General features: G+C 34.9%; 1 protein-coding gene and 5 non-coding genes across 16 annotated transcripts in view; 4 read left to right on the top strand and 2 right to left on the bottom strand.

The window, feature by feature from the left end:
• The first annotated feature begins 6,717 nt into the window (after positions 1-6,717).
• On the top strand, positions 6,718-6,807 carry Trnay-gua. The gene is given in 2 exon segments: positions 6,718-6,754; positions 6,772-6,807. It is a non-coding gene; the product is annotated as a tRNA-Tyr (tRNA).
• Positions 6,808-7,101: 294 nt separating this feature from the next.
• Trnak-cuu lies at positions 7,102-7,174 on the bottom strand. Its single transcript has one exon. It is a non-coding gene; the product is annotated as a tRNA-Lys (tRNA).
• A 1,884-nt stretch (positions 7,175-9,058) lies between these two features.
• Positions 9,059-9,148, top strand: Trnay-gua. Its single transcript is given in 2 exon segments — positions 9,059-9,095; positions 9,113-9,148. It is a non-coding gene; the product is annotated as a tRNA-Tyr (tRNA).
• Positions 9,149-9,442: 294 nt separating this feature from the next.
• Trnak-cuu lies at positions 9,443-9,515 on the bottom strand. The gene has a single exon. It is a non-coding gene; the product is annotated as a tRNA-Lys (tRNA).
• A 1,882-nt stretch (positions 9,516-11,397) lies between these two features.
• Trnay-gua lies at positions 11,398-11,487 on the top strand. The gene is given in 2 exon segments: positions 11,398-11,434; positions 11,452-11,487. It is a non-coding gene; the product is annotated as a tRNA-Tyr (tRNA).
• Positions 11,488-14,995: 3,508 nt separating this feature from the next.
• The window catches only part of LOC117316571 (protein argonaute-2-like), a 48,735-nt gene continuing 42,256 nt past the window's right edge, over positions 14,996-21,474 (top strand). For 10 of the 11 annotated variants that reach the window (XM_033871217.1, XM_033871221.1, XM_033871219.1 and 7 more), the window contains exons 1-2: positions 14,996-15,144; positions 19,271-19,309. In XM_033871217.1, the coding sequence (XP_033727108.1) occupies positions 15,126-15,144; positions 19,271-19,309 (58 nt within the window). In that variant the 5' untranslated portion in view covers positions 14,996-15,125. The remainder of the gene's footprint in view (positions 15,145-19,270; positions 19,310-21,474) is intronic. The other variant, XM_033871227.1, reaches the window with a different exon arrangement.

Genomic DNA, 21,474 nt, shown 5'->3' on the forward strand with positions numbered 1-21,474 from the left:
TATAATTGGTAAAAGAAAAGATGGTGGATTAAATATTCCTGATATTGAGTTAAAGCTCAGATCTTTCAGATTGAAGTTTTTATTTAGGTGGTTAGATACATCATGTACGGCTGTTTGGAAGTATATGTGTAGTTATTTCTTTAATAGAATACTTAATTCAAATCTTGGATGCTGAAGTTATTCATTGCAAGTTTCCGGACAAATATTTGAAATCTTTACCTATTGTTTATCATGAAATGTTAAAAGCTTGGTATGCCTTTCAGACAGTGAATGAAGTTTGTTATATTGAAGATACATTTTTTGTCTATGAACAACCATTGTTTTTTAATTTTAATTTTCCAAAGGATGGCAAGCCCATGTTTATTGAATACCTTGCCAGTGCAGGTATAGTTAAGCTTAAGCATATGACGTTAGAAGTTGTGTCAAAGTTTCTTTCTTCAGATGCCTTAGAGGATATCGTCAGAGAGAGTAGCCATGATATTTCTAAAAATATACTTTTGTGTGATTATAATAAAATTATGACATGTATCTCAGTGCAATATAAATAAGTGATTCTTAACAATGTACATAATAATATGAGACCGGATTCTAGACCATATGTTATATATAAGGATGGTAATGGGACAGCTGTGCAATTATATCCCAAAACCACCCGTGATTTTTATTCTTGTTTTATTCGTTATTGCTTCAAAACCCCGAAATCATCAGACTATTGGTCAGAAGTTTTTCAAAATGTTTGTCTTTCATCAGTTTTTGCAAGTATGTATATTCCATTTTTCCCTTGTGATATTATTGATGTTCATTTTCGTATTGTGCATAACGCCATATTTACTTTGGAAAAGTTAAAGAAAATTGGCAGAGTTGACAGTGATGAATGTCAGGTATGTAAATCCGAAGCGGAAACATTACAGCATTTGTTGATAGATTGTTCTGAGCTTTCCGAATTTTTAGATTATATCCAAATGTTAATCAAGAAACTTTTTTCGGGTGCTGATCAAACATATCTTACAAATGTTTCACTTGGAAGTCTCCTACTTCTTGGTTATACTCGTAAGATCAAACGTACAAATCCTTTTTTTATCAATTTCTTTTAGGAGTAGTGCGTTATTGCATTCTTAAGAGGCACAATCTAGTTGTGAATAATATGTCAAAATTGGATGTGAAAACTTTCTTCAAATACACATTTAGAAAGAATTTTGATTACATCAAGCATTATTATCACATTAAGAAAGATTACAAATTGTTCAGAAAATATATTGTTGCTGATAATACATTACTAAAGGATGTGGATATGTCTCTGGGAAATGATAACTTGGCAATATATGTCTTATCGATTTGATAAAGCTTTAGCTTGAGAGTACATGTATTTCAGTAACACTTAAGGTGTATTAAGCTACAGTGAAATTATGCATATTAGAATGTGAAAATTAGCTAGACTGTGATAATGCGTTGATTATATTCTGATAATTTTAATTTTGGATATATATAATATGCACTGTGAGGAGCCTTCGGGGCCCCAACCCCGGGGGTCCTATTTGCTGGGAAAATTAAAAGTATATTTTAAAGATAAAAAAAGCGGAGGACTGTAGTGGTAAATCTCAAAGCTATCCTTAGGTCGCTGGTTCGACTCCGGCTCGCGTGATTTTTTTTCCTCTTTCTTTTTAACTAATTATTTCTAGAGAGAACAGAAACAAAACTAATACATTATATGCCCCTCGTTTAACTCTCATATAAACGCTTTTTTCCAAGTTTTCGAAGAATTATATACTGTAAAATAATTCTGCTATAATATTTGCTTAACGATCATTCGGAAACGAGTAGAGAGTCTTAGGGTAGAGTAGAGTAGAGTAGGGTAGGGTGGGGTAGGGTAGAGTAGAGTAGGGTAGGGGTAAGTATGGTAGGGTAGTGTTATGGTAGATTAGAGTAGCATTTTTTAGAGTAAATTATAGTAGAGAGTTGTAGGTAGAGTAGAGAGAGTAGAGTTAAGAGTAGAGTAGAGTAAGAAGGGTAAGTAGAAGGGTCGACTCAGGCGTCGTCGCGATCGCGTAGCCAGCGCGTATGTCGGGTCAGCTTCTCGTCCCGCGTCGTATCTAAGTCGAGTCCAGTCGACGTCCAGGGTAGGGTCGCGTCCGAGCAGTCTGCGCGCGTCGGGATCCAGGGTACGGGTCGCTTCGCTTCGCGTAGCGTCGCGTCTCGTCGCGTCGCGTAGCGCCGGCGTGCGTCCGTCGCGTACGCGTCGCTGTAGCGTCCCGTCGCGTAAGGGTCGGAAGCGTAGCAGACGCGACAGTGTCTAGTGGTGCAGAGTAGCAAGGGTAGAGGAGAGAGAAGAAGGGTAGATAGCAGTAGAGCAGAGTAGAGAGTAGTCAGGCCTCAAAGTGGCATTTAGGAATTACTAGCCATGTGGCGAGTGACCTCTGAATTTTACTTGCCACATGCTCTTCCCAGCAACAATTTAATTTGAGATATTACTAGTATGTACTAGATATGTTTCATTTAAGTGAATTTTTAAATCAAAAATAACATTACACCAATCATGGTGTGATGTATAAACAGAGGTACAAGTATTAAAAACAAAACATTTTATTTCTGTATTTGACAGTTTATTCACACTGTTTATGTTGTCTTTTATAAATCTTGTTTGACTCTGCCACTTGACTTAGAAGCAACGACAGCATCATGTATGTCTTTGTGTCGTTTGCTGTTTCCATGCCACACATGGATTTCACTTTTGAAAGATGTGCTACCTGATAAACAGTCAGTTTTACCTGCCATTGATGTACTCCTTCACATATTTTACAAAATTGTGCATTCGTCAAACCTTATTTGTTCAGCTATGATGAAACAAATGAGGTTAACGTTAAGTGCTGGTATATATAGGTAACGGTATATATATATGCTTGTGGTTCTGCTTCTTTTCCTACATATGGATCTGCTGGTGAATCTATTGTTTTGGACTTCTTAAGCACTCTCTGATGCAAATAGGTTTATTTTAAAATTTTGATTTCCAGTCGATTCTAAGAACAAAGCAAAAAATCTGCAAAAAATCCGCAAAAAATCCGCAAAAATATGAATGTGCTCATTCCGGGTAAATAGCACTTTGGACTATCAACCTGCTTATATCAATATATAGCATTTTTGGAGGATGTGTCTCAAATAGCATTTCCATTGTCAGCTACCTTTTATATAGAGTTAAATGATGAAAGGTATAATAATTCATTATAGTCATGTACATTACAATACATTATAGTACATGACATTACAGTACAGCATAGTTCATTATAGTCATGTACATAACAGTATATTACGTGTTCATTATAGTACAGTACTGTACATTAGAGTATACTACAGTAGAGCACAGTAAATAACCTATAGCCATGAGTGCAAGATCATATATATATATCAAACTTACCCAGTACATCCTTATCATCATGTACATCCCCTTGCCTGGCTTCAACCCTGTCACATGCCTCACGGTGCACTTCCTCGTGGTTTAACGGTGGTGACCATGCTGGTCTGTCTCTTCCAGCCAAACGGCCCTCCGAGGAATCAGTCAGCAGAAGCTCTCCAGCCTGGTTCCTTCTGAACGAAGGGTAGATATGTCCTGGCATTCTGCAATAAAATAAATGCAATATTCAGTTAAACTGTGTTAATTTGAACTAGTAACTTTAAATCCCGGTTTCGTTTTTGAATTATTTCGTTGACCCTTAATATCAAATTTTAAACTAAAGTTTTACCACGGTCCCGTCGACTTCAAGTTAAATTAGTTTTACTTAATGTAGTCTGGAATAGGGAATTATAACCAAACATATGTTTACTGTATTGTAATTACCTTATATTTATCTGCCCCCTTAATCAATGCATATCAATTCATATTGCTCCTTCTTTCACATATTGAAGATTCAAGTAACCAACATCTTATATATTCAGCCTTACATATAGATTTGGTTGACAATACCTTGTACTTGAAATACCTAAAATCAAAGTGGCAGTTTTTCCAGTTTCTTCATTGTTCATTATTCCGACTACCGGATGTTTGAAGTTATGCTTAATAACTATAGAATTAGAACCCATTGTATGCAAAATTCCGGATTTCATTTACCAGAAGCAAAGTAGAAATATATATATGACTAAAGGATTATACATACATTTGAATTTATAATTTTTGGTGTAAATTCGCTGGAAACCCGAGTTTGAAAATTAATGTTATCTGTCAATCAGAGTGCTCTTTAGATATAAACAATCAAAATAACCAGTGTTTAATTGCTGAAAATATGACTTTCTCCTTTTTTCTTATTAAAGATAGAGTGTTCAAATAAAGATGTACAAAAATATGTTATATCATCAGCAGTATGGCAAATGTTGCAGCCAAGGCAGTCTGCGAAACTATCTGTTTAATATGAAAATGCAGATGTTAGAATATATCTGAAAAGTCCAGACCATACCATTAATCTGACAGTTTGAAGAGACACGATTAGACTGTTTTACGGTTTACAATTTCTTATGACAGTAATGATTGGTGGACTGAAAATTGTTGGGATAGCTATAACTGGCCATGGGTCGATCATCGGCAACCAGGTAGCTAATTAATCTTTCTCTCTCTCTATATATAATGTATTACATTTTATTTTCTTATCTCATGCATCATTAACGTATGGGTAGCTCAATTGGTAAAGCACCGGCTATAGTGTTCCAAGGTCCAAGGTTCAAACACCGGCGCATTTTTCCACTCCTCCTACATAACTGTTAAATGTTAACGGTTTAACTAGTACAAAGAAAATGTCCCTATAAAAGTTGTTATGAATGGTTAACTGTTGCCAACTTTACCCATTAAATTTAATATATAGTTAATCCTGTAATCAATTTACTAGGCCTAATGATGATTAATTAAGATACTAGAATCTATATTGTAAGAGCAAGAAATTTAATCCTAATTAATTTTGACAGAATAGTTGCCTAATGTGAGACAATTACACATTATTAACAGGAGTCAGGACTTTTATTCCAATCCTAAAGGAATTACAAATATTAGTATTATAGTAAGCCTCACTGTTAAGTTTAACTAGGCCTTATAATGATTAATTAGAATCTATTTTGTAAGAGTAGAACACAATGACATTTTAATCATAATTAATACCTTTCAGTATAAAATTGGAGAAAATAGAAGTTCTAGCGGATCCTGAAAAAAAGTTCTAACGTGTGAACGCAGAGGTTTAACACTTTTGTAACTGTGATTACTACATCAAATGCAACAAATCATGGTTATAACTAAATATGTTTTCGTCAAAATCAAAACAGTCACCAGATGAAATTGATATGAACCGAAACGCTAACGACTCTGTAGTTTAATCCAATTGGGTTTTTTTTCTGACAATGCATGCCTCGCATTTTAGTTTCTTCTAGAACGTACCTCGGGTGAAAGCTAGATTTCATATTCTGTGTATACATATTATCGGAGTGGTTACTCTCCCAAGAAATTCCAAGACATCCACAGTCCTCTTCAACATCCCTTTACCAGTGTAAGCGGAAAAGTCATTATGACATTTCTATATGAGCTTTATCCAAATGGTTACTTATTGTACAAAAATACCACCCCTGGCCATACACAATATGATTTGAAGCGGTAGCACACAGATACACACATACATACATAAACACTTACATACATAAAGTAAACTTTGAAACTAAAATACTGCGTATCTTTTGAGAAATGCGAAAACAACAAATTGTTCGCGGAAGTAATAACGAAAGGAAACAACAACAAAATACAATTGATGATGCGTCGATACCTGTTCAGCGGATTAGTTTATTAGTAAATTGCCGAGAGGCGTTTTCGTCGCGGCTATTACCTTTGAAATCGTTTGATTCACTTACTTGTCCTTAAACTGGACAAATCATCCAGACATTTGTCACTTTCGTTGAATATCACTGCGTTTAATCTTTCGGTCTATGATGTTCTCATAAAGAAGACAGACGGAATGGATAGTTAACGCAGAGTTTAGTACTGAATCAAATGTAAAACTCAAGTCTATCGCTGGGCAGTTCAGTGGAAAGTACGTGATAAAGATTTATCTTAAAAAACCGTATATATGATGTCTTTTTACCGACTTTATTGCTTTGCTGTGAATGTATCAATTTCATTTCGAATATTTTGAAATACCTTAGGACAATAGATGCATCAAAATACTTTAAACCATTATCATTAGAAACGTGAGGATGATAACCAAAAAAATATATATGTGATGTGCGTCGGCCGGGAGTCGAACCCGGATCGACTGACCGTTACACCACCGACGCATATACTGTAAGACGTACGAACTATGTGATTGCTCCGATTGAATAGATTGAATAAAATTGCAGAGACAATAGGCATTGTTTTATGGCAACATTGTCGATAAAGTTGTTTTATTTACTGACAATTGTAGTCACATTGTATGTCATTGATCTACATCCTTTTTTAATACCTCTGTAAAGAAGGCAATGTTTTTAGCAATTCTATTTTTCACCAAGAAGTGTCAATGCAGACGATATCTCATTATTTCATTGGATATGTGGGAATGAAATTTGGCTAAACTATTTGACATTTGTTAATCTATTGGCGTTACTCGTCCGATTTTCGTGAAATAGATCCATATCGGAACGTCAACTTCCTGGTCGCTGATTATTTGCCATTCGAGTTGATGGACGTTTAGAAAACTGTCTCATTAAGGATGTATGTCACCCGTGATAGCTCAGTTGGTAGAGCGGAGGACTGTAGTGGTAAATCTCAAAGCTATCCTTAGGTCGCTGGTTCGACTCCGGCTCGCGGGATTTTTTTTCCTCTTTCTTTTTAACTAATTATTTCTAGAGAGAACAGAAACAAAACTAATACATTATATGCTCCTCGTTTAACTCTCATATAAACGCTTTTTTCCACGTTTTCGAAGAATTATATACTGTAAAAGAATTCTGCTATAATATTTGCTTAACGATCATTCGGAAACGTGTTGTGCAGACGACTTTTCATGTGTAATTGATAGCTACATGTGTAACTTCCTGTCAACTAAATATAAGCTATATATAAGCTAAATAATATCATTGAGATTTACGGGCAATAAAAATTGACGCCCAACGTGGGGCTCGAACCCACGACCCCGAGATTAAGAGTCTCGTGCTCTACCGACTGAGCTAGCCGGGCTGTTATTAAACATTTACTGTGTACTACTCTCGATGCGTAAACAATTCTAAATGATAAATGAAAACAAAGTTTCACTTTGGAAAGTATTTCGATATGGATTGATTAGATTAATATCCGACAGATGTGGAAAGAACAATGCTATTGGTGTTGTCAACGTATAGTTGCCTACTTTTTCTACGCTGGCTCTTCTTTCCCGCCAATATCTAGGTCTTTGTTAAGATTTCCCGCCATATTTATCCCGTATGTATAAGGCATATTTGACAAGTGAATCAACAATCCTGGTGGACAAATTAATACCTTTCAGTATAAAATTGGAGAAAATGGAAGTTCTAGCGGATTCTGAAAAAAAAGTTCTAACGTGTGAACGCAGAGGTTTAACACTTTTGTAACTGTGATTACTACATCAAATGCAACAAATCATGGTTATAACTAAATATGTTTTCGTCAAAATCAAAACAGTCACCAGATGAAATTGATATGAACCGAAACGCTAACGACTCTGTAGTTTAATCCAATTGGTTTTTTTTTTTCTGACAATGCATGCCTCGCATTTTAGTTTCTTCTAGAACGTACCTCGGGTGAAAGCTAGATTTCATATTCTGTGTATACATATTATCGGAGTGGTTACTCTCCCAAGAAATTCCAAGACATCCACAGTCCTCTTCAACATCCCTTTACCAGTGTAAGCGGAAAAGTCATTATGACATTTCTATATGAGCTTTATCCAAATGGTTACTTATTGTACAAAAATACCACCCCTGGCCATACACAATATGATTTGAAGCGGTAGCACACAGATACACACATACATACATAAACACTTACATACATAAAGTAAACTTTGAAACTAAAATACTGCGTATCTTTTGAGAAATGCGAAAACAACAAATTGTTCGCGGAAGTAATAACGAAAGGAAACAACAACAAAATACAATTGATGATGCGTCGATACCTGTTCAGCGGATTAGTTTATTAGTAAATTGCCGAGAGGCGTTTTCGTCGCGGCTATTACCTTTGAAATCGTTTGATTCACTTACTTGTCCTTAAACTGGACAAATCATCCAGACATTTGTCACTTTCGTTGAATATCACTGCGTTTAATCTTTCGGTCTATGATGTTCTCATAAAGAAGACAGACGGAATGGATAGTTAACGCAGAGTTTAGTACTGAATCAAATGTAAAACTCAAGTCTATCGCTGGGCAGTTCAGTGGAAAGTACGTGATAAAGATTTATCTTAAAAAACCGTATATATGATGTCTTTTTACCGACTTTATTGCTTTGCTGTGAATGTATCAATTTCATTTCGAATATTTTGAAATACCTTAGGACAATAGATGCATCAAAATACTTTAAACCATTATCATTAGAAACGTGAGGATGATAACCAAAAAAATATATATGTGATGTGCGTCGGCCGGGAGTCGAACCCGGATCGACTGACCGTTACACCACCGACGCATATACTGTAAGACGTACGAACTATGTGATTGCTCCGATTGAATAGATTGAATAAAATTGCAGAGACAACTAGGCATTGTTTTATGGCAACATTGTCGATCAAGTTGTTTTATTTACTGACAATTGTAGTCACATTGTATGTCATTGATCTACATCCTTTTTTAATACCTCTGTAAAGAAGGCAATGTTTTTAGCAATTCTATTTTTCACCAAGAAGTGTCAATGCAGACGATATCTCATTATTTCATTGGATATGTGGGAATGAAATTTGGCTAAACTATTTGACATTTGTTAATCTATTGGCGTTACTCGTCCGATTTTCGTGAAATAGATCCATATCGGAACGTCAACTTCCTGGTCGCTGATTATTTGCCATTCGAGTTGATGGACGTTTAGAAAACTGTCTCATTAAGGATGTATGTCACCCGTGATAGCTCAGTTGGTAGAGCGGAGGACTGTAGTGGTAAATCTCAAAGCTATCCTTAGGTCGCTGGTTCGACTCCGGCTCGCGGGATTTTTTTTCCTCTTTCTTTTTAACTAATTATTTCTAGAGAGAACAGAAACAAAACTAATACATTATATGCTCCTCGTTTAACTCTCATATAAACGCTTTTTTCCACGTTTTCGAAGAATTATATACTGTAAAAGAATTCTGCTATAATATTTGCTTAACGATCATTCGGAAACGTGTTGTGCAGACGACTTTTCATGTGTAATTGATAGCTACATGTGTAACTTCCTGTCAACTAAATATAAGCTATATATAAGCTAAATAATATCATTGAGATTTACGGGCAATAAAAATTGACGCCCAACGTGGGGCTCGAACCCACGACCCCGAGATTAAGAGTCTCGTGCTCTACCGACTGAGCTAGCCGGGCTGTTATTAAACATTTACTGTGTACTACTCTCGATGCGTAAACAATTCTAAATGATAAATGAAAACAAAGTTTCACTTTGGAAAGTATTTCGATATGGATTGATTAGATTAATATCCGACAGATGTGGAAAGAACAATGCTATTGGTGTTGTCAACGTATAGTTGCCTACTTTTTCTACGCTGGCTCTTCTTTCCCGCCAATATCTAGGTCTTTGTTAAGATTTCCCGCCATATTTATCCCGTATGTATAAGGCATATTTGACAAGTGAATCAACAATCCTGGTGGACAAATTAATACCTTTCAGTATAAAATTGGAGAAAATGGAAGTTCTAGCGGATTCTGAAAAAAAAGTTCTAACGTGTGAACGCAGAGGTTTAACACTTTTGTAACTGTGATTACTACATCAAATGCAACAAATCATGGTTATAACTAAATATGTTTTCGTCAAAATCAAAACAGTCACCAGATGAAATTGATATGAACCGAAACGCTAACGACTCTGTAGTTTAATCCAATTGGTTTTTTTTTTCTGACAATGCATGCCTCGCATTTTAGTTTCTTCTAGAACGTACCTCGGGTGAAAGCTAGATTTCATATTCTGTGTATACATATTATCGGAGTGGTTACTCTCCCAAGAAATTCCAAGACATCCACAGTCCTCTTCAACATCCCTTTACCAGTGTAAGCGGAAAAGTCATTATGACATTTCTATATGAGCTTTATCAAAATGGTTACTTATTGTACAAAAATACCACCCCTGGCCATACACAATATGATTTGAAGCGGTAGCACACAGATACACACATACATACATAAACACTTACATACATAAAGTAAACTTTGAAACTAAAATACTGCGTATCTTTTGAGAAATGCGAAAACAACAAATTGTTCGCGGAAGTAATAACGAAAGGAAACAACAACAAAATACAATTGATGATGCGTCGATACCTGTTCAGCGGATTAGTTTATTAGTAAATTGCCGAGAGGCGTTTTCGTCGCGGCTATTACCTTTGAAATCGTTTGATTCACTTACTTGTCCTTAAACTGGACAAATCATCCAGACATTTGTCACTTTCGTTGAATATCACTGCGTTTAATCTTTCGGTCTATGATGTTCTCATAAAGAAGACAGACGGAATGGATAGTTAACGCAGAGTTTAGTACTGAATCAAATGTAAAACTCAAGTCTATCGCTGGGCAGTTCAGTGGAAAGTACGTGATAAAGATTTATCTTAAAAAACCGTATATATGATGTCTTTTTACCGACTTTATTGCTTTGCTGTGAATGTATCAATTTCATTTCGAATATTTTGAAATACCTTAGGACAATAGATGCATCAAAATACTTTAAACCTTTATCATTAGAAACGTGAGGATGATAACCAAAAAAATATATATGTGATGTGCGTCGGCCGGGAGTCGAACCCGGATCGACTGACCGTTACACCACCGACGCATATACTGTAAGACGTACGAACTATGTGATTGCTCCGATTGAATAGATTGAATAAAATTGCAGAGACAACAGGCATTGTTTTATGGCAACATTGTCGATCAAGTTGTTTTATTTACTGACAATTGTAGTCACATTGTATGTCATTGATCTACATCCTTTTTTAATACCTCTGTAAAGAAGGCAATGTTTTTAGCAATTCTATTTTTCACCAAGAAGTGTCAATGCAGACGATATCTCATTATTTCATTGGATATGTGGGAATGAAATTTGGCTAAACTATTTGACATTTGTTAATCTATTGGCGTTACTCGTCCGATTTTCGTGAAATAGATCCATATCGGAACGTCAACTTCCTGGTCGCTGATTATTTGCCATTCGAGTTGATGGACGTTTAGAAAACTGTCTCATTAAGGATGTATGTCACCCGTGATAGCTCAGTTGGTAGAGCGGAGGACTGTAGTGGTAAATCTCAAAGCTATCCTTAGGTCGCTGGTTCGACTCCGGCTCGCGGGATTTTTTTTCCTCTTTCTTTTTAACTAATTATTTCTAGAGAGTTGTGATTGGTCCTGATAGTTTTGTATTATTAAATGTGGGATAAATTCAGGGTGGTATATCGTATACTGGGCAGCATTTGATAAAAAACCTTCATAGCCGGTCCCAAGCCCCCATTGAGAAAGGAGGAGGGGATCACCACCTGACAATATCTAACAGTCGACCCGGACTAATGTAACATTATGTTACTAACCTAGAGTCGCGAATAGATGTTATAACCCAAATCCAGACTTTAAACCATCAAGTATACTGGGCAGTCTGATGGATTAGTTTCCAGTGTGCTGTCACATCTTCTTCGCCAGTACTAACTAGAACTGTCGCCAGGATGGCTGACTAATACCCCCGCAATCTGCAGAGTCAATGGTGAATTGGAACTCTTAATTAGAGGCTAACTAAGATAACCCAGTAATATAGTGACCAGTTGCCATAGTAACCATAATTTTGTGGAAAAGAAAGTGGCATGTACATCTACACATGGTCCTCTATAATATTTGTGTGAAGTTTCATTGAAATCGGCCCTTTGGTTTAGTAGTAGTTGTCCATACAAACTTAAAGTTATGGTTCTTATCAGAAAACCTGTTTATAGTGACCAGTTGCCATAGCAACCACAATTTTAAGAAAATAAAAAAAGTGGCATGCACATCTACACATGGTCCTCTATATTTGTGTGAAGTTTCATTGAAAGCGGCTCTTCGGTTTAGGAGGAGTGTTCCAACAAACTTAAAGCTATGGTTCTTATCAGAAAACCTGTTTATAGTGACCAGTTGCCATAGAAACCATAATTTTAAGAAAAAGGAAGTGGCATGCACATCTACACATGGTTCTCTATAATATTTGTGGGAAGTTTCATTGAAATCGGCCCTTTGGTTTAGGACGAGTTGTCCAGACACACTTAAAGTTATGGTTCTTATCGGAAAACCTGTTTATAGTGACCAGTTGCCATAGCAACCATAATTTTGAGAAAAAGAAAGTGGCATGCACATCTACACATGATCATTAATATGTGTGTGAAGTTTCATTGGAATCGGCCCATTGGTTTAGGAGTTGTCCGGACATAATATGCCTACAGACAGACGGACGGACGGACAGACAACCTGATTCCAGTATACCCCCCTAACTATGTTGCGGGGGTACAATTATGTAGCATTAAAGTATGTAGGGTCCAAGGTGGGTACTTTTAGTCGGGATGTTGGGTTTTAGTTAGGTCGTAGGTATGGGGAGTTAGTTTTAGATTAGGGTGTTTATCATATAGCTAGGCCTATATATGCTGTTGTCCGTTTCTATGTAATTTCATGTTGTAAATGTTATGTCATCATTAATAAATTGTAAGTTGTAGTTCAAGGCATTTGCTCTCCCTTTATACGACAGATAAAAGTTACCCATCGAACCTGGGTTGTTGGTCCACGAAGGCAAGACAGGTGCAGTTTGATGTACGCAATCTGGGCCCCGACACGTTCCTGTTACAATAGTATAGGAAACAAGCCATCTTCCTGGAAACCAACATTTAATGTTTATTTGAGCAAGATTCTTAAAAGAAATAACAAAAATTATTTAAGCATGTGCTTGTTAAATTATGGTTGCCATGTTAAATATGTACATTTTGTATAATTTCTTTTTTTGTCAGTTTCATTGGATCTATTAATTGTCCACCAACAAATCTGGAAGTTGCTACTCAGTGTAGGTGAATACCATAAATAAAGGTTGTGTTAAGTTTTGTCAGTAATCAGGAACTGAAACATGACACACTTTATTTCCTCGTTATTGCACATGCTGTGATCCGTTGGTGTAGTTCAAGTTTTCTTGCAAAATAGCCTGTTGTAGATTTTCCAATATCTCGACCGCAGTATTGAGATGTTGTCCGCCAAAGTCCCTAATCATTGAACGTAGACGGTATATGACCTCCCTGGTGATGACAATAACGACGATAGCTCTGTAGCTAAGTTCAGCATTAACCAACTAATGGTCACATTATCAAACCACTAGATGCTGATCCTGGCCATTTTTATTGTATATGTCCGTTGAAGTGGGAATCTTCAGGTCGTAGACATAATTCGACATGGTGCAGATGACAATCAATAATGTTTCAAACTATTGTAAGACTTAGAAACAATGTTAAGACTTGACATGTCGTGGATTTCACCGTGAGAGGTGACTTTTTTTTAAATCAACAGCAAAGATTCATTTTGAAATCATCTTGCAGTACGCATTAATCCTGTCGAAACGTCAACCAAAGTCTGTAGCATGAGGATCCACAATGGTACCATGACATATAGCAAACGAATCATCTGATAATACTGAAGCCGCATGCATAACAAAACCTGGAAGGATATTTTTAGAAACGCCGCAAACATGTAGTAGACCTTTCGCCTCATCGACAAATCAGTTCGGTCGTAGCCATTTTTACAATGAACGATCATTTTAAATGTTATGTAAATCGTCACCACGGCATCAAATAACCACATGGGGGTAAATATTAGAAACCAGTTCCAGTCCACTTTCTTGTCCAGTTTTAACACCATTAGTATGAGGAATACCAGTACAATAAACCAGGTAAACAAAGCTCGGTGAAGTATCGCCATTTTCGCTCAAGCAAGACGGAAGTAGAATTCTAGTTTAGGCGAATTTTAAAAAGAAAACGGTGACTGAGCTCTGTTTCCGGACTGTCTTGGTTTTCTCCAGTATGCACAGTTACTATTTGATATGATGAAGCTGTTTTGACTTGACATTTGATTTAAAACAATTCGGCTTCAAAAACTCATAACAAAATATTCTATGGATGTACAAAGATTATAAAACAAGTGCAGACTATATAATTATCGAAAGTAGCAAACACGAATTCCCAACCAATTAACAATATGGATAATTTTAGTCTTAACAGTTTGCTTTTATACATCCATGAATCTTGGTAAGTTAATATAGTTCTACCAGAGCCTTGTATATCAGGTATATACGTCTCTGGTTCTACATAGCTTTGCAGTATATTTATTAAAATTGCAATTTTATAACTTAACGTACTATTTGCCCAAATAAATTCAAATCCACAATGTTTAATCATTTAGAGCTACTGATGATACATCACAATACAACAATCTGGTTATTTATAGAATATTATCATTTTACATAGAGCAAAGGATAAATTAAAGAGGAAAGAAAAAATACGCAACGACTTGAGTGTGAGAGACGGGTGAAACTGCATGGCTCGCGACAGACAAACAGATTGACAGCAACGGTGTATTATTTGATGAAATTATCATTTTTCTATTTGATGTTTAACCTAACACATTTTACATAAATACTTGAAAAACGAGATACCAGAGAATATAAGGCAAACAGATTATGAGGAGAGAGGGGTCTAAAGATCCTGTCATTGCCAGTGCCAACCCGGATTGGACACCGCCATCATACGGGCACCTGTTGAAATTCCGGAAAATATCACACCGCGTGTTTGCTGTTGTTGGGCCTAATAATATAGTGTATCCGACCGCTAAGCAGCCATTTTGAACGAAGAGGACTGACTGGGAAATCAAAGATAAAAATTGGCCAATTGAAGCATTTCAAGGCACGTGGTTGCCTGGAAATAAGCGTCTTTTGATGCCAAAATGTTTCCCATTCCACCAGGTATAATGACTTATGGGTGAAAATATACCAAATGATCAATGTTTTCAATGTAAATATCGTGTTTCCTTTTACAGCGAATATCACTCACAAGCCAAAACGCCATATTGCATTGAATATTCGGCCTACTGCATAATTTATCTTGTTGCAGGTTTAAAGGGTATTTGAAACGTAAATACTGGGACATATCAATTTCTCAATATTAAATCATAAGATAACGTAATTTGTTTTATTTATTCTTATCTGTAAACAGTAATCTGCCCAATGCGTTAGCCAAGGTATTTTATTGTGCTGTGTATATATAGCGAGGAGGCTACTTCGGGCAGGTAGCGCAAACCTAATTCATGTTTTAATCACCGACTCGAATGATCGAAGATTGACATTTTATTTGTTTTACAAAAGTGAAACAACAGTTTGTGTTTAAGAAAAAGAGTTAAAAAGGTTTACAGTGCAGTTTTACATACATGTAACCAATAAGTGCACGAGAGCCGAGAGTAGGTCAATTCGCCCAGCACACAACCGGACAATATTGCAATACACAAATATCTCTAATCAGCATTTAGCAATCTGCCTACACCACTTCTGAAAATAAACTGAATGCAATTAAGCTATTTTTATTGATAGAGAATTGAAAATAAAGTACATGCTCTTTGAACAAAAATTAAATGCAAGAATTTACTGTTAATTGAAATTATAAACCTAGCATGAAAAACCTATCTTTTATTGCAAAACATTATCTTTAAAAACATATATGACACATAATGACTAAAAATAAGTACTTGCAATAACGATATCCATGAAATTGTAGCTTGAATGCTGAACATTATTTCTAGTGATAGCCTGAAGTCAAACAACAACTTAAGTCAACACATCGTAAATTGACATGTCCCTTTAATTCCAAGAGTCAAATATGATTTTGGGGAGTCAAAAGTATACCCTTAAGTTTGTTTGGTCCATTTGCAAACTGTGGATATTTTTTTCTAAGTAAACTTGTGCGCATTGCACTGCAAAATGACTGTCTCATACAGATAATGATTCTTTAATCAGTATTTGAGCATTGATATTGCATCAGTCTAATGCACAGGTGAATTTATTTATTCACGACCTAATGCACAGGTGAATTTTTTAATTCGCTTTTTGGTAATTTTTTCTCTGTATATTCAGCAAATATATATATTGAATACGGATAGAAAAATCGCACAATATTATATAATTATCTGATCAAATATAAGTGGTATCCTCTCATCGGCTCATGTAGGCACCAAAGTTTATAGGTCACTGTGACTAGAGAAGTGATATATAAAAGAAAATGGCATGATTGAAAATAATAAAAAGAAATAAGACTCCAAAGAAAATTTATGAGATTAGAACTCACTGAAACCGGAATATCTTGCATTAATGATTGAATAATAACTGAATGAATTGGCAGTTTTGTATGCCTTCATATAAGCTAGCCCTGGACTAGTGAAATTTCACATCATTTACATTTGTTTATATTTGTCATTTTGTGTAACAGTATTTAAGTATTTTATAATTTTGTGTTGTGTCCTGATAGTCATTGAATCATATAATATATTATACCAGCTTACAGTAATCTATATTCAGACACTATTTGCATCAATGCATGATCTCATTGAATCCAGTTTGATGTGAAGTTGAATTTAGTTCAAGGCTTTTTAAAGTAGCCAGTGGCTTTAGTTTTTAAGAATATATATATCGAACTACTTTCAGTTTCATGAAATAGAAAAAGGATGAAGTGTTATTTAAGAAAATAGAAAATTAACTCTATTGTGTTTAATGCCTTTAACTTCAATCTAAATGAAACCTCTTAAAAGTTTGATAACGCTGCCAATGCCAGAATTTGGCTACATTGTAATACCGTATTTGACCTAATAAGGGTGCAGGGCGCGGGTAATTGACAGTGGGGGCACCCTTATTAAGATTAGTTATTCTGAAGTTTTATGAAACAGACTATACCTTATAGCAGAATACCCAAGGCTGTGGAAACGGTAAAATATTCAGTCATAAAAATATTCCAGATGAAGATATCAATTCATTATCATATATTAATAAATTATAAGCTTAAACATCACTTGAATATTCTTGTAAACTTGTAAACCATGCCAGTTGATCTTTAGACCAGAGAACGTGTGTTCCACCATTTATGTTCAAATGGAACTCTTTTGTGTTCTATTTATAGACACAGGTGATTTCCCAGATCATATCAGACATCGTTTTCTTTGACCTGATAATTGATTTAATCTTTAACTAGCTTTCTGTTTTGAACAAAAGTTATTTATCAACAAGAATGAAGTCTTTTACTTTATCTTCAAATAAAAATGGTAAATTATTATTTGTATGCAATGTTTAGTTTCGGTGCTCTTTGCACTGACATGTCATCTGTAGGAATAGACAAAATGTGGCGAAAATTTGTTCCAGTTACTTAATTTGCTGATGAAAATTGAACACATCAAGTAGCAAAACATTTCACATGAATTATTACTTTTGAACACCATTTTGACAATCAGTCAAAGATTTATTTCCTTGAAAAAAGGTAGGGGCGCCCTTATTAGGTCAAATACGGTATAATGTAATTGAATATAAATGTAATAGAATTATTTTTATTTTGAGGAACAAATTACAGCCAGTGGAAGATCTATGTTGTGAAATTCAGATACCTGTGTAATGATATGAAAATTAACTAATTATTTTATTATATTATCATCTAACATAATTATGAATTGATTGACCCATTGAACCAGGGGTTGACATTAACTTAATCACCTGACAGACCGCGGGGCTGCCAGCTGGTTTTGGAACGAGGAAGCCAAGTCTGGGCTACCAAATTTAAAGGTGATAGCGCCCCTCGAGCCCTTACCCCAAAAGTGAGGAACAAATTAAATATTCTTGATGCAGTTTCCTGCTTTCTAGTTCATTCTTAGTATACAAATATTAGATCTTGCACCAAAGGGTTTCATGAAAAAAAATTGAAAATAAAATTTTGAAATAAATGAAGAAAACTTTAGCTGGACTTTAATACCTTTGGAAATGTTGGCAGCCTACATGGCTGCTGGTCTGGACATTCTGGCAGGCAGCCCAGGGCTACCAGGCTACTGTTAGTGTCGATCCCTGCATTCTGTGTATTTATTGGGGATATTATGATTATGTATACATAATGTTGGTAAAACTGGCCCAATGTCTGAATATGATGCATTGTAATTTACACATGTTTAATATGATGTTTCTGTATTTTGAATCATTAAATACATATGTTTTTCATGAAGGCAAAACAACTGACACTCTTTCAGTGTAATTTATATGGATTGGTAGTACACATGCTGTCCCACATATGTATATTGTACATACCATTGTTTTCAATTTATCAATCCAAAAATTGAGAGAGAAAAAGTAAAAACAAAGATGTTTGAAATGAAAATGCTTGTTCATCATACAGTCATTCCTTTAACCACCAAATTTGTCGCCTCTTTTTATGTTTTGCTTTTGAATGTATTTGCTTCCTACAAAGCTACTAATATTGCTTTTGTGGAAAAAGAGGTACTGGTTTTTACACACCACAGTACCTTGTAAACCAGAAAATATATCACTGTGTTATATATTCAGGAGTAGATTATTTGATTAAATAGACTCAGATTGGTGATAGTAATTGAGGTCATCAATAGAAGAAAAAAATATCTACCAAAGGTTACCGAGTATTGATTTCACTACACATCAGTTATTATATAACAAACAGATCTGTCCGTGGATAATTTGCTTTTGAATTGGAGTTGTACTAAATAAGTAACATGTATCTAATATCTAAACTTTTCATTAACATATTTATAAGGTTTAGATTCTTAGTTTTAACTTAGAGGCAGAGGAGGGTTGTTTGGATGGTAGGTTTCTTTAAATTTGAGTTTTCTAATATAGATTTTCTTGCTGTTTGAAGGTAAATGGTGCTACCAATACCGAAGTAGACAGAATGCACCGGCATAGATGGGAGTTAATTGTGATTGTCCAACTGAAGGGAGATAACTGTTGATTTTCAGATGGTGATGAGAAACTAGCAGAAACTTAATGATAGAACATACATAGCAAAAAACTTCAAAGATATTTTCTTGTTTTATTGAAGGTATTACGAGAATCATGAACCAACAGTTGAGTTCAAATGGTATGTACCATTCTTCGTGCAGTTTTCATGACCATTTGTGACGTATGCACTCTCTGGATGAGGTAGAATTTAATCGGTGAACTACATGCCCTAGTTTTGTGTTTAGCATTAAATGGTCATCAGTGATCTTTTCCTATGCAGACAATAAATAAAAATTAGATTACAAAATATATCAAATGTAACAAAAACGATGGTTTCTCGTTCTGATTAAATAACTGATCTTAATTATAATTATTCTGTTAATTAAAGAAGTTAAAAATGCAAATTCTTAAATAACTGATCTTAATTATAATTATTCTGTTATTTAAAGAAGTTAAAAAATGCAAATTCTTCGTTGGCAAAACAATAAAAAATGCAAATTCTTCGTTGGCAAAAAGCAATAAAAAATTCAAATTCTTCGTTGACAAAAAAAGCAAAAAGAAAACATGCAATGAAAATGTTTTATAATTCCATAGTGAGCGAATTAGCAATTAAACAATCGATTATATCAAATTTGTGTGTATTTTTAGTAAAAAAAGAACTGCTATGCTAATAATGATAAGGCTGTCATGGGTTTTGACTAAGATAGAAGATCAAGATCATAAAGAAGCTTCGATTGGATGTGTGCTTGGTTCCTCTTGAAAAAAAGTTGATACATCCTGTACATATGGTTTATTCTGACTGCTTGCTGGATGTACATGTATGATTAACTAGATGAGCTGTTGCAGGACTTGGTTTAGTGAGACTGAATCTCGGTATTATGGTTTCTTTGTAGATGATCAGACATTTAAGCTGGCGTTTCATGTAGTACAGAGGATGAACTGATTATGTTTTAAGAGTCACGAGTTGTCTTTTCTTTATTGTACCTGTTGTCAACTTGATGTGACAAGATTATTTCTTGATTTGGAGATCTTTCGTTGGAAATGGCGCAAATATGATTTGTGCAATATTCATGATTACTGTTTTGACTCCTAGTTTCAGATATTTTTGTATGTTGTGATATTCTTGGATGAATCTCAATATAAGTGCTTATATAGTCTTGGCAGATAAGCAGATGGGTATGTAATTGGAAAACTGATTGATTTGGAATTTGAAATTTTAAAGTTCTGAGAGGAACCAAGCTTTCATTTTGAGATAAAGAAATGTTGTTCTGGGTTCATGCTCAATACTCTCATGTGCATGTATTTAACCATGGCTGTTGGAAGAATGTTAAAATAATCAACAAATCTATGAATTTGAAAGACATGCCTTTCCTTTAAACAAACTTTAAACAGTCTTCAACATTAAATTAAAAAGAACGTTGTTCATTGTGTGTAGTGTACTTGATGTCAATGATGATGACTTTTGATGGCAAGCCAGTCATCCATAAACTAGAAATTGAATTAACCATTTTACCAATGTAAAAATTAAAGAGGTTTCATAAATTGTTGGGAATAATAATGTAGAATATTGCATTGTTGTGATGTTATTTCTAATTTCAAATTAAAAACTTTTAAGTCTTTACAGATTTGACACTAATCTCTAACAGTAGGTCTAGATCAATTGTCTGCTGCAAAAAAAAAAAAAAAAAAATGACATACATTGGATTGTCCAATACATCTAGAGAGTGCTTTACATATGTCTTGTAACACTTTTCACTACTAAATCTGTTAAAAACCCTTATATTTCACATGATTGCAAATACTTTGTATTAAATTTCTTGTTAATGTATATTGGAACCTCTGTTTTATATACTCTTCTATCCAAGCATTTATCAGCAAAAATACAATAAACATGATCGCTTTGTCATTTAATCGTAACAAAACAGTTGTGTAAGGTACGCTGGTTATAAATAGTATGATAAAATCAGCTGAAATGTTAATTGTGTGTAGCATATAGATCATACTATTTATTGGTAGATCTTTAGGGCTAAATGGGATATGTGTGTCTCTTTTCATTGATTTCAAGACAGAAATGTCAAATTTAAAGCTCCCTAGTATTTGCAAGACTTAAAATTTCAATTTCTTCCAACATTCCTAACAGGAAATTAATGGTAGTTAAATGGCATTTGTTCATTCATCGTAATCATTTTCTAAGGAAATAGTGAATACCTGGTAATATATCCCAAGTTTTAACAATGAGAAGGTTCATTGTGACTTTACTGATGGAGTTAAGGGTTTGGTTTGTTTTGTAGAAGGTTACAAGGT

This window comes from Pecten maximus, chromosome 18 (genome assembly GCF_902652985.1).
Source record: "Pecten maximus chromosome 18, xPecMax1.1, whole genome shotgun sequence".
Lineage (NCBI taxonomy): Eukaryota > Metazoa > Mollusca > Bivalvia > Pectinida > Pectinidae > Pecten > Pecten maximus.